Source organism: Penaeus monodon, chromosome 3 (assembly GCF_015228065.2).
Source record: "Penaeus monodon isolate SGIC_2016 chromosome 3, NSTDA_Pmon_1, whole genome shotgun sequence".
In the NCBI taxonomy this organism is placed as follows: domain Eukaryota; kingdom Metazoa; phylum Arthropoda; class Malacostraca; order Decapoda; family Penaeidae; genus Penaeus; species Penaeus monodon.
Genome location: NC_051388.1, coordinates 46056075 through 46067328, shown reverse-complemented (window position 1 = coordinate 46067328; position 11254 = coordinate 46056075). Strand labels below are relative to the sequence as shown.

The 11254-nt window shown below is 41.6% G+C and overlaps 1 protein-coding gene across 1 annotated transcript; it reads right to left on the bottom strand.

The window, feature by feature from the left end:
- Nucleotides 1-9034: 9034 nt before the first annotated feature.
- Nucleotides 9035-10916, bottom strand: LOC119595446 (ADP-ribosylation factor-like protein 4C). The gene has a single exon (XM_037944569.1). It carries the CDS (start codon nucleotides 10676-10678, stop codon nucleotides 10064-10066), a length of 615 nt encoding a protein of 204 aa, XP_037800497.1. The 5' UTR covers nucleotides 10679-10916; the 3' UTR covers nucleotides 9035-10063.
- Between the last annotated feature and the right edge of the window lie 338 nt (nucleotides 10917-11254).

Sequence of the window (11254 nt, the reverse complement as noted above, 5' to 3'; positions counted from 1 at the left end):
GCCATGACTTCCCCTCCCTTCCATCGCCCTACCTACCTCCTCCCCAATTTTTCCCCCCCAGGCTTGTCCCACCCCCCCTCCCTATCACCCCCTCCCCTCTCTACCATTCCCCATACCCCCCTTTCCTTTCTTCCCCATGCCCTCCCCCGCCTCCCTTTCACCCCCTGCCCCCCTTCCTCTTCCCGATGGTCAAACGGTAGTGTGGCTATGTACACCAGTCGAACACGCGCACATCCGCTATGTACACACAGGTCACCAGGTTAGGACTTTCAGGTATTTTTTTGGTTTGACCATACTGAGTATATTATAACTTTATTTATTCATTCTTTATTAGGGTACGTGCTGAAATATGAGGTTTATTTATAGAAAAAAATGTTATGGAAATCGTTTATTTTAACCAACAAATTGCTGTATCTCATTTGGCCACTCTACTTGCTGTCCAGTCTATATAAAGAACTGTCCTCCATGACCGTATAATTATAAATCCACATGAGGAAGTCATTAACCATCTGAATATGTTCCCTAGTTATCCAGGTACATTACGTTAATAGTCTCTTTGGCAAGTATTCATTTATTACCAAGAAAATCGTTAATAAAGGTTAGAAATTCTGTTTTTTTTCGTGTAGAAGAAAATAATAACACAGTGTACATACCTAATTTACAGTCAAATACATTATATTCACGTAGATACACAGAGTATATATACATATACATAGAACACCACACACAAACGCAAACACACGCACACTCACCCACATGCATACATATATACACACACAGACACACACACACATTCGCACATACACACACACACATTCACACACACACAAACACGCACACAAATAATCAATACAGGCTGAATCATGTGCTGAGGTGATTGATTAGGAAAAGTGACCTGACTCGACCTGACATGACCTGTTGGCCTGGGCGCCGCGGGTAAGGGATCTTCTTCATCGCCAGGTCGATCTTTAACGGACAATAACGGTCGTGTGAGACAGATAAAGAGAGAAAGATAGGTAAATAGACTGATCGACGGATAGGTAGATAATGATAAAAAGATAAGGAGAGAGATAGGTAGATAACATGAGACTACATACATGGGATAGATGAATATATTTATAGGGATAATAGATAAGTATCAAATGCTTTGTTTGGTATCTTTTATAACATCCATTACTTACCTGTTTATATAAAGATCCGTACTTAAGTACAAACAAATCAGTCCTATGGATTTAATAATAGATGTATTGATTAAAGGGTCATATCGAATTCTCTCTGTGTCTGTCTGTCTGTCTGTCTGTCTGTCTCTCTCTCTCTCTCTCTCTCTCTCTCTCTCTCTCTCTCTCTCTCTCTCTCTCTCCCTCTCTCTCTCTCCTTTTCTCTCTTCTCTCTCTCTCTCTCTCTCTCTCCTTCTCTCTCTCCTCTCTCTCTTCTCCTCTCTCTCTCTCTCTCCTCTCTCTCTCTCTCCTCCTCCTCTCTTCTCTCTCTCTCTATCTCTATCTATCTATCTCATCTTTTCTTTCGCTCTCTCTGTCTCTCTCTCTCTCTTTCTCTCCCCTCTCTCTCTCTCTCTCTCTCTCTCTCTCTCTCTGTTTCTCTCTCTCCCCCTCTTTCTCTCTCTCCATAATTCTTCCTCCCTGTAACTCTATCGTGTCTGTCTGAATTGTCTGCTCGTCTGTCTGTCTGTCTGTCTGCCTACCTGTCTGCCTGCTCGTCTGACTGTCTGTCTGTCTGTCTGCCTACTGGTCTGACTTTCTCTCTTTTTCTCTCTCCTCTCTCTCTCTCTCTCTTTTCTCTCCTCTCTCTCTCTTCTCTCCTCTCTCTTCACTCTTCCCCCTTTCTCCCCCCCCCCCCCCCTGTCTCTTCCCCCTCTCTCGCACCGCACATACCCCGAAATGAGCACACGCTAGTATCATTAATCAAGGTCATTAACTATCGGTGGATTAACAAGGACAAAGAGCTTAATCCATAATCCAGCTCTGTGGATAAGCTCCCCCCCCCCCTCCTACCACCATTACCCCTCGCTGCTGGAAACGCGTGCAAGGCCCCTGGACCCTACGATCTTCGTTGCCCGTTCGCGCGGATGCAGTTCCCGGCGCCGCGTTGCTTATTGCTGTTATTATCATTGTTGTTATTATCATTGTTGTTATTGTTATTATTATTATTATGATTATTATTATTATTATTATTATTATTATCATTATTACTATTATTATTATTATTATCATTATCATTATTATTACTATTACTATTATTATTATTGATTTATTATTATTATTATTATTATTATTATTATTATTATTATTATTATCATTATTATTATTATTATTATTATTATTATTATTATTATTATTATTATTATTATTATTATTATTATTATTATGATTATTATCATTATTATTATTATTATTATTATAATAATAATAATAATAATTATTATTATTATCATTACTATTGTTATTATTACTATCATTATCAGTATTATCATTGTTATTATTATCTTTGATATTATCGTTGTTATTATCATATCTATTATTACTATCATTAACATTATGATTATTGTTATCATAATGATGATGATACTGATAATTGTTTTTATTATTATTATCCTTATTATTATTATTATTATTATTATTATTATTATTATTATTATTATTATTACTATTATTATTATTATTATCATTATTATTATTGTGTTGTTGTTGTTGTTGTTATCATTATTATCATCATCATCATCATCATCATCATTATTATATCATTATGATAGGTATTTTTATTGTTATTGTTGATGTTGTTCTTATAAGTATTAAGGTTGTTATTTTTATATAACTTTATTATTACTACTACTGTTATTATTACTATTATTATTACTATTATTATCATCAAGACAAATAGAGATAAACAGGTAGATAGGCAGATAGATGGACACACACACACACACACACACACACACACACACACACACACACACACACACACACACACACACACACACACACACACACACACACACACACACATACACACACACACACACACACGGACACACACATGCACAAGAACGGCCATGAATACGCTGCCTTCCTTCCCCGGTTTATCATCGACCCGATTGGCGTTGTTAATGACCCTTCGAGTAGGGTAATTAAGAACCCTATTTGCCTGCGATTTAGCGATCAACACAAACCCGTTAGACCAGGAGCTCCTTTGTCACTAATGATGTGATGAGGGTCTTTCTCCACTCCCCTCCCCCCCTTCCCTTTCCTTCACGCCTCCCGCCCCCCAATCAGGATTTCTTGATTGGTAATGATTCGGGAAATGGTCGTCCGGAAGAAAATGGGATTCGTGTTGTTTTGTCGTGTAGGTGTGACTAAAGTAATTTTTTTTTCACTGTATGTCTATATTTAGTCTGTATGGGGCGTGGCTCTATTGCTATTATTTACGTAATTTTTCTTTTGATTCTTTGTGTGTTATTTTCTTTATTTTTTTCTCCTTTCCTGATCTTATTTCTTTTATTCTCTTTCCTTTCGCATTGCTATCTTTATCTTTGCTCTCCCCCCCCCCTCTCTCTCTCTCTCTCTCTCTCTCTCTCTCTCTCCTCTGTATATATACACATAAATATCTCTGTGTGTATGTATATCCCAGATATTACTTCTATTTCAGCAATGTCCTGAACCGCATCTGAAAAAGAAGCCCTTTTCATTCTCTTGGCCAAGTGACCCAGCTGACTGAAGCATTTGACACGGCTTAAACTCTTAGATCCATTTCACCGTAAAAGGAGAGCTAAGAAAATGCAAGAAATCTTCTCTTCCTTCTTTCCTCATCCGTCCACTCTCTCTCACTAACTTATGTCTTTATTTTAAGTGTGATTAAATATAAATTTATAATTTATATATAATATATATATATATAAGAGGAGAGAAGAGAGAGAAGAGAGAGAGAGAGAGACGAAAAGAGAGACAGAGAGAGGACAAGAAGGGGAGACAAGAGGAGAAACCAGAGAAGAGAGGAAAAGGAGAGAGAGAGAGAGAGGGGAGGAGAGAGAGAGAGAGAGGAGAGAGAGAGAGAGAGAGAGAGAAATATCGTGAATAAAAAACCCAACCCTCTCCTCTGTCTCTCGACAATAAAGGAGGAGAGACCGTAACCGCGAAGAAAAACAAAAAACCGAGAAGACGATCTACCGCGCGAGACACACACCGAAAAAAAGCGATAGAGAGAGAGAGAGAGAGAGAGAGAGAGAGAGAGAGAGAGAGAGAAGGGGAGAGAGGAGAGAGAGGAAAAGAGAAAAGAGAGAGGGGAGGAGAGAGACTGCGAGATCAAATCAAATTCATCTCACGAAATCGCGCTGTAAAGCGACCTCCTCTCGTCATCACCGCAAGCGGGGCTCTGACGTAAGTGCTGGCCTCACTGAACACCTGAACGTGGACTCACCTGTGATCCTGCGGTCGCTGAGATCAGAGAGCTTGGTGGGCGCGGGGTTATCACGTTTCTTTTATTTATTATATGGGTCATTGTAATTCTGTGTTTTTTCTTTGCTGTTGTTATTCTTTTTGTAGGTTTTTCCTTTTTTTACTTTTTTGTTATGTGTTTTTTTTTGTTTTTTTTTCGGGTTTAAAAAAATTTAAGGTGTGAGATGGAGCTTGTTATGCACATGAAATGCTTCTCTCTCTGTGTGTATAGGGCCCTTGGCTTGGTTTGTGTTGTGGGGTTGCATTTTGTTGAGTAGGCATAAATGATAGTACGGTCTATGCACATATGCACATTCTGTATGTATACTTACAAAAAATCCATCATCTCACTGTCCCCCTTCTTTCACTCTCTGTCTGTCTGTCTGCCTGTCTGTGTCTCTCTCTCTTTTTCTCACTCCCCTTCACCCCTGTCTCTCTTTCTTTCTATCCCCCCTCTCTCTCTACTCCCCTTTCTCTATCCCCTCTTTCTCTCTATTCCCCTCCTCTCTCTCTCTATCCCCTCTTTCTCTCTATTTTCCCGTCTCTCCCTCCCCTCTCTCTCTCTCTTTTCTCTCTCTATTCCCCCCTCTCTGCCTCCCCCCCTCTCACTCTATTCGCCCCTCTATCTCTCTTTCTCCCTCTATTCCCCCCTTTTGCCCCCCCCCAAAAAAGGAACCCGAGGGCGTTTTCTCCCTATTAAGTTTCAACTCTACACACCTTGCCCCACAACAAACCTCTTTTTGGACCGTCTCTTGCTACGTGTTTTATTCCTGTTTCTCCTTTTCTTCGTTTTTTCTTCTGATTTTTTTAAAATATTTTTTTTTGTTAAATGTTTCTATTTCCATTTTTTTAAAATAGATTTTCTGTTCTTTGTTTTCCTTTGCTTTTTTTTTATTTAGTATAGATTTTTTTCCCTTGTTAATTAGATATAATTATGTGATAATCATAATAATGACATTGATACAGGAATTCCAATGATGATAATGACTTTATGAGATTAATGAATATAATAACAATAATAATAATGATAATTTCGATAAAATTGTGATAATTATGATTACAAAAATCCTATCAATTCAATCGTTAATGTCATTCATATGACTATAATTGTTATCAGTCTTATCATCATGATCGTCATCATCTTCATCCCATTATGGCTTTTTGGGATTAGCCCGACTGACTTTTCTCAATTATACCCAAATTCCCTTTTCAGTCGACGCTGACACAGAAACCTTTTCTACCCTTAACCCCCTCCCCCCCCCCCCCCCCCTCCCCCCCCCCCTCCCGCTACCCTCCCCGCTTCATCGCTCTTGGTGTACCTCTCTCTCTCTCTCTCTCTCTCTCTCTCTCTCTCTCTCTCTCTCTCTCTCTCTCTCCTCTTCTCTCCTCCCTCTCTCTCCTCATTTCCTCCCTTCGTCTCCTCCTTTTTTTTTTTTTTAATTCTTATCTCTTCCCCCCCCCCTTTTTTTCCTGCTTTCTGTCTCCTTATTTACCCCGCTTTCCCCCTCCCTTCCCTTCCTTTCTCCCCCCCCATTGTCTCCCCTCACTTCCCTTCCTCTTCTCAGTACCGCTCCCTCTTTCACTTCCCTCCCTCGCCCGTGTACCGCTCCCTCTTTCACTTCCCTCCCTCGCCCGTGTACCGCTCCCTCTTTCATGTGCTCATTCCCCTCACTTCGCTTCCTCTCCTTTCCCCCCCTTCCTCCCTACGACGCCTGCGGTCTCGCTCGTCCCCTGCTGCTTGAGGAAAATCGCGTCATATTACCCTTCTTTTATATTTTTGTCTCTGGGTCTGTTTTTCTCTTTATACGACATCGGGTACTTTCCCTTTCCCCAAATACTACAATTTCTATCCTCTCTGTTATTTTGTCTCTCTCTCTCTCAAAAACCACTAAATTTAGAAAAAAAGCGAGAGGAGAAAGAGGGAGGGAGAGAGAGAGAGAGAGAAGAGAGAGAGAGAGAAGGAGAAGGGGGAAAAGAGAGAAGAAAGAGAAAGAGAGGGAGAGAGAAAAGGAAAGAGAGAGAGAGAGAGAGAGAGATAGAAGGGGAGAGAGAGAGGGGGAGAGAGAGAAGGAGAGAGGAGAGAGAAAAAAAGAGGAAAAGAAAGAAGAAAATAAATAGAGGTTCCCCCCTGACAAAACAAAAATTTAAATAGAACGCTAGATGTTTTTACCCCGGAACATGATTTTCTGTTTGCTTTCCTTTATTTTATTTCGAAAAATTTTTTTTTTTTTTCTTTTTTTATTTTAACCTGCTATAAGAGTTATTAATCATGGAATTGATTCTGCAATTATCATAAACGTTTACCTGAACATCTGCCTTAGGGGTGAGGGAGGGAGGGAGTGAGGGAGGGTGAAGGAGGGAGGGAGGCAGGGAGGGAGGGAAAGGGAGGGAGGTATGTGGGTTGTCAGTTGCCATGGCGACGAAATGATGCTATCCAGGTACTTCTTTCTTCATGTGTTTTTTTTTTTTCATATCCATCTTTCAGTATCTTTAGCGTCCTATTTACTTGTTCTAATTTCACGTTTTGTCTTCGCTATCTTGTTATTTTTGCACCATGTTTTTTCTTGTCTTTGACTGTATAACCGGCATTACAACTACTGGTTAGTTAACTTTTTTCAGTAACTGCTTTGTTTTCCATTATCACCCTCGAAGTATTACTAAACCCGGGTTTTAAAAACAGTGACGTATAAATTTCCATTTTTTTCCTTTTTATAATCCTTGTTTCTTTTTAATCATAGTGCGATCCCTTATTACCCATCACATCACCATATTTTATCAGTACCCCAAAAACATTTTTATCTCAATGTCGTTGCTCTCATTTGTTGATAATTTATCATTAAGTAATTCCGTTTATAAAAAATGTATTCCAAATATCGATTATAAGGATAATATGACCTATTTATCGTCATATTCTAGTTGTCATTTTCAAATATGGTGCAGGGGACGCAAGAACACGAAGGGTAATTCTTGTAGTATGTGAGAGATAGTAATGCACACACACACACACACACACACACACACGCACACACACACACACACACACACACGCACGCACGCACGCACGCACGCACACACACACACACCAACACACACACACACACACACATCTGGAGAGAGAGGCTAATACAGGTAAAGGGTTAAGTCAGGAGGGGAGGGGAGGGGGGAGGGGCAGAGAGGCGAGGTGGGTAACTGATAAAGGGAGAGTTTAGGGTTCTAGTCTTATCAGCCAATATAGGTAAACAATAACACAAACAAGTGAACCCTTATAGGCCTAAACCGTAAGGTAAACTTGCCCTATATTGATCAGAGAACAATATGTACTGGAAGTTTTAGTGTTAGGTATAATTTTGCTAACAATCGGAATCTATCAAAAGTATTTAACAGGAACAAGACAGGGCATGGGAACGTAAGTAGATAGCGCTTAAACTATGTTATATCATAAAGTATAAGATATATAACATCATATAATACAACTTTATATATGACATCACAAATAACGATGGAAATGTTAAGAAAAATAAGAGCCATAGAGATAATGGCGATGTATGGAATAAAAATGTCTCGTTCAAATAAACCATATTGACACAGAAAAAAAAGGAAAATAGCTATTTGGCAACAGGACGCAGATGTACCACGTGACATGCTCCCTATTCAGTGATGCAACACTAGGAGGACTCGGCTTGAATAGAGAGAAAGTTAGATGATCTGAGATAGGAGGGAGAGAGAGAGAGAGAGAGAGAGAGAGAGAGAATGAAAGAGACAGGGAAGAGAGAAAGAAACAGAAAGAGAGAAACAAACAGAAAGAGAGAAACAAACAGAAAGAGAGAAACAAACAGAAAGAGAGAAAGAAACATACGCAGAAAAGAAACCGAGACAGACAGACAGGCAGAATACTGCATGGCGGAAGTACTAACTCCAAAGATTGTTGTGAAAGAGGAACAGCCTTCCACATCGGGCGGTAACAGATGGCTTAACAAGGAAGATGCCGCAACTCACTCTTCCATTATCTATTTAAATTGAGAGTGAATACATATTTACTTCGCATCCCTAATTAGTTTGCTATCATTAATGTATACTTATCAGTCTCTCTATACCATCACGGAAGTAAACATGCATGCAAATGTATGAATGTTTTTGTAGTGCTATAAGCATAGTTGCCATGTGCTGATTATGTGTTTATATGACCACCTAGCGGGTTTATAGTACATGTACAGGCATGAGTGTAGTGTTTAAGTAGTTATAAGCACATTTTCTATATTTTGATGTGACGAGCGAAAATAATACATGACCTTCATGCAGATGCTAAAGTAGAAAACATAATTAGTAATTAGTACCATAATCATTGCTATCATTAACGTTATTACCATTAACTCAATTACTTTCATTTATCCAATAATCATCATCACCCTGTTATCATCATTTAAATGAGCATTAATATCATGATCACCTTGGTTACGAAGTTAATAGGCACTGTCTCCATCAACATTAACCATCAATATATCATCTAATCTTTGGTATGATCCACAATATTTTCTTGCAATTAGCCTTCTGATCCAGACTCTCGTAGGATTTGGAATAACATACATGTATAAATTAATTATAAAATATATTTGAGTCAAATAATATATATATGTATATACAGGAATCACATTGGTAAAACATCTTTATAGGAACATAGAAAATACATACAGTTATATACACAGATCATGTTTAAAGCTTGAAACAATGATATGATACATTTGTACAATGACTGACGTGAAATAAGTCCAAACAAAACACACTCGGCTTATGACAATCTTTGGCACTTCGACGTGAGAGAGGAAAAAATAAACAGAACTCACCAAGACGTCAACACCCCACCTGGACTCAATGTGGAGACATAATATAGACCGTTAGCCGGGGGGGGGGGGGGGGGGGGAGGAACGGGGAGAGGTGGGGTTCTTAAACGCGTAGAATTGACTCTAAACCATGACTTTTAAAAAAATGAGATGCCGAAGCGAATTACTGGATTGATGGTTTAAAATGAATGTTGCAATGAATGACGTTCATGACATGATTTGACTGCGATGCTCTGAGGTAATGCAAAAAAAAGACTTCATGTGTGTTACTAAGCATGATGCTGAGTAAGGGAGGAGCGTGAACAGGACGGGCATGTGAAAGGTGGAGGGAGGCGAGATATCACAAAACGGCGCCTCTGCTGGTCCTGGCGACGCTGACAAGACTTCAAGGAGCACGGGACTCACATAGGCCTACCCCCTTATGGCACGCACTTTACCCGCTCGTTAGCGCGGATCACACCACTGAGCCCGCCCGCGCCTGCTGTCCTTGGGCGCGGGCGGAGGTCGTCCACCGTAGCACTGACTAACACCGGTAACGCCGACGAGGACGACCAGCCTCAAAAGCGGCGACTGCTTACTCTCCGGAGCTGACCGCTAGATTCGAGATCGTGGCCTGACCTCTTCTGACCTTCTCTGACCTAGCTAACTCCTCTTGCTCTGACCAGGTGACATCAGGTGAGTTTCAGTCGACCTCGCTTGACCTCTCCCAGTATGCAAGGTCCTCCGTGAGGAGCGACCGCTCGAAATCATGACTTCCTACCCGAAGACGTCCTCGAGGCCTCACTTCTTGCTCTTCTGGTGCTTCCTGGCCTTCAGGATGAGCGTGTGCAGCGCCGCCATGGCTTCGTCGAGGCCCTCGCCGGTGACAGCGCAGGCGGGTGCCACGGCCCACGGCTGGCACTCGGGCAGGTCGGGCAGCCCCAGGGCCTTGGCCAGATGCTGGGGGTCCCTGGCCCCGGGCAGGTCCTGCTTGTTGGCCAGCACCAGCAGGGGCGGCCGGGGCCTGTTGTGGGCCACGCACTCGGCCACCTGCTGCTTGCTCAGCCGCTGCAGCTCCACACGGGCCTCCTCCACGCGCTCGGCGCTGCTGCTGGAGTCCACCACGAAGACCAGGGCGTCCGTGGCCCTCGTGTACGAGCGCCACAGCGGCCGCACGCGCTCGGCGCCGCCCACGTCCCACACCAGCCAGTGGGCGCCGCCAGACTTCACCTTCTCACAGTTGAAGCCCACCGTGGGCACGGCGTTCACATACTGTCCATACTTGAGCCTGAACAAGGCTGTGGTTTTGCCCGAAGAATCCAAGCCCACAAGCACGACATGTGCTGGAGCAGTTACGAGGGCGACCAGACCCAGCATGAGGGACTGGGCCGCTTCCACGACACGTCCCATACCCATTTTTATCACTGTGGGCTTATTTTGAATACACGTGGATTTCGTATATTTCACACTATAACACACTACTCGTCCAGTGACCGTAAACTGTATCCACAGTCAATACACCAACAGATAATTCACGAAAGCAAATTGGAAACCGAATGTTTGGCTCCGAAAGGGTGGTCTCTGATAAGCTCGGAGAGAACCAACAGCGTACAACTACTTCTTGGTTTGCTTGTGAACTGACTCCAGTGAGGTCCATTTTCTATTTATGTACACAGCCGCGAATGTGTCGAGTTGCCATCTCGCTATAATGAATCCGATAGTGCATTCCATTGATCTAACCTTACCGAACACTAAATTTATATAGTTGCAATACAATAAATACATGAAAATAAATTAGCCATAATGTTTACGATCTATCGGAAATGTTCAATTAGATAATAAAGCAAATTATTCACAAACTTAGCATGCTGACCTCAACAGCCAATCAGAGAGCAGAGTTCTGATGAAGTAGGCGGAGCAACAGACTCCCTTGAACACGGGAATAACTTTGCCACGTGATTGTGAATTATTTATTATTTCCAGAATGAAATG

Coding starts and splice junctions, on each gene's coding strand:
- LOC119595446 (XM_037944569.1), bottom strand. CDS start 10,678: ATGGGTATGGGACGTGTCGTGGAAGCGGCCCAGTCCCTCATGCTGGGT.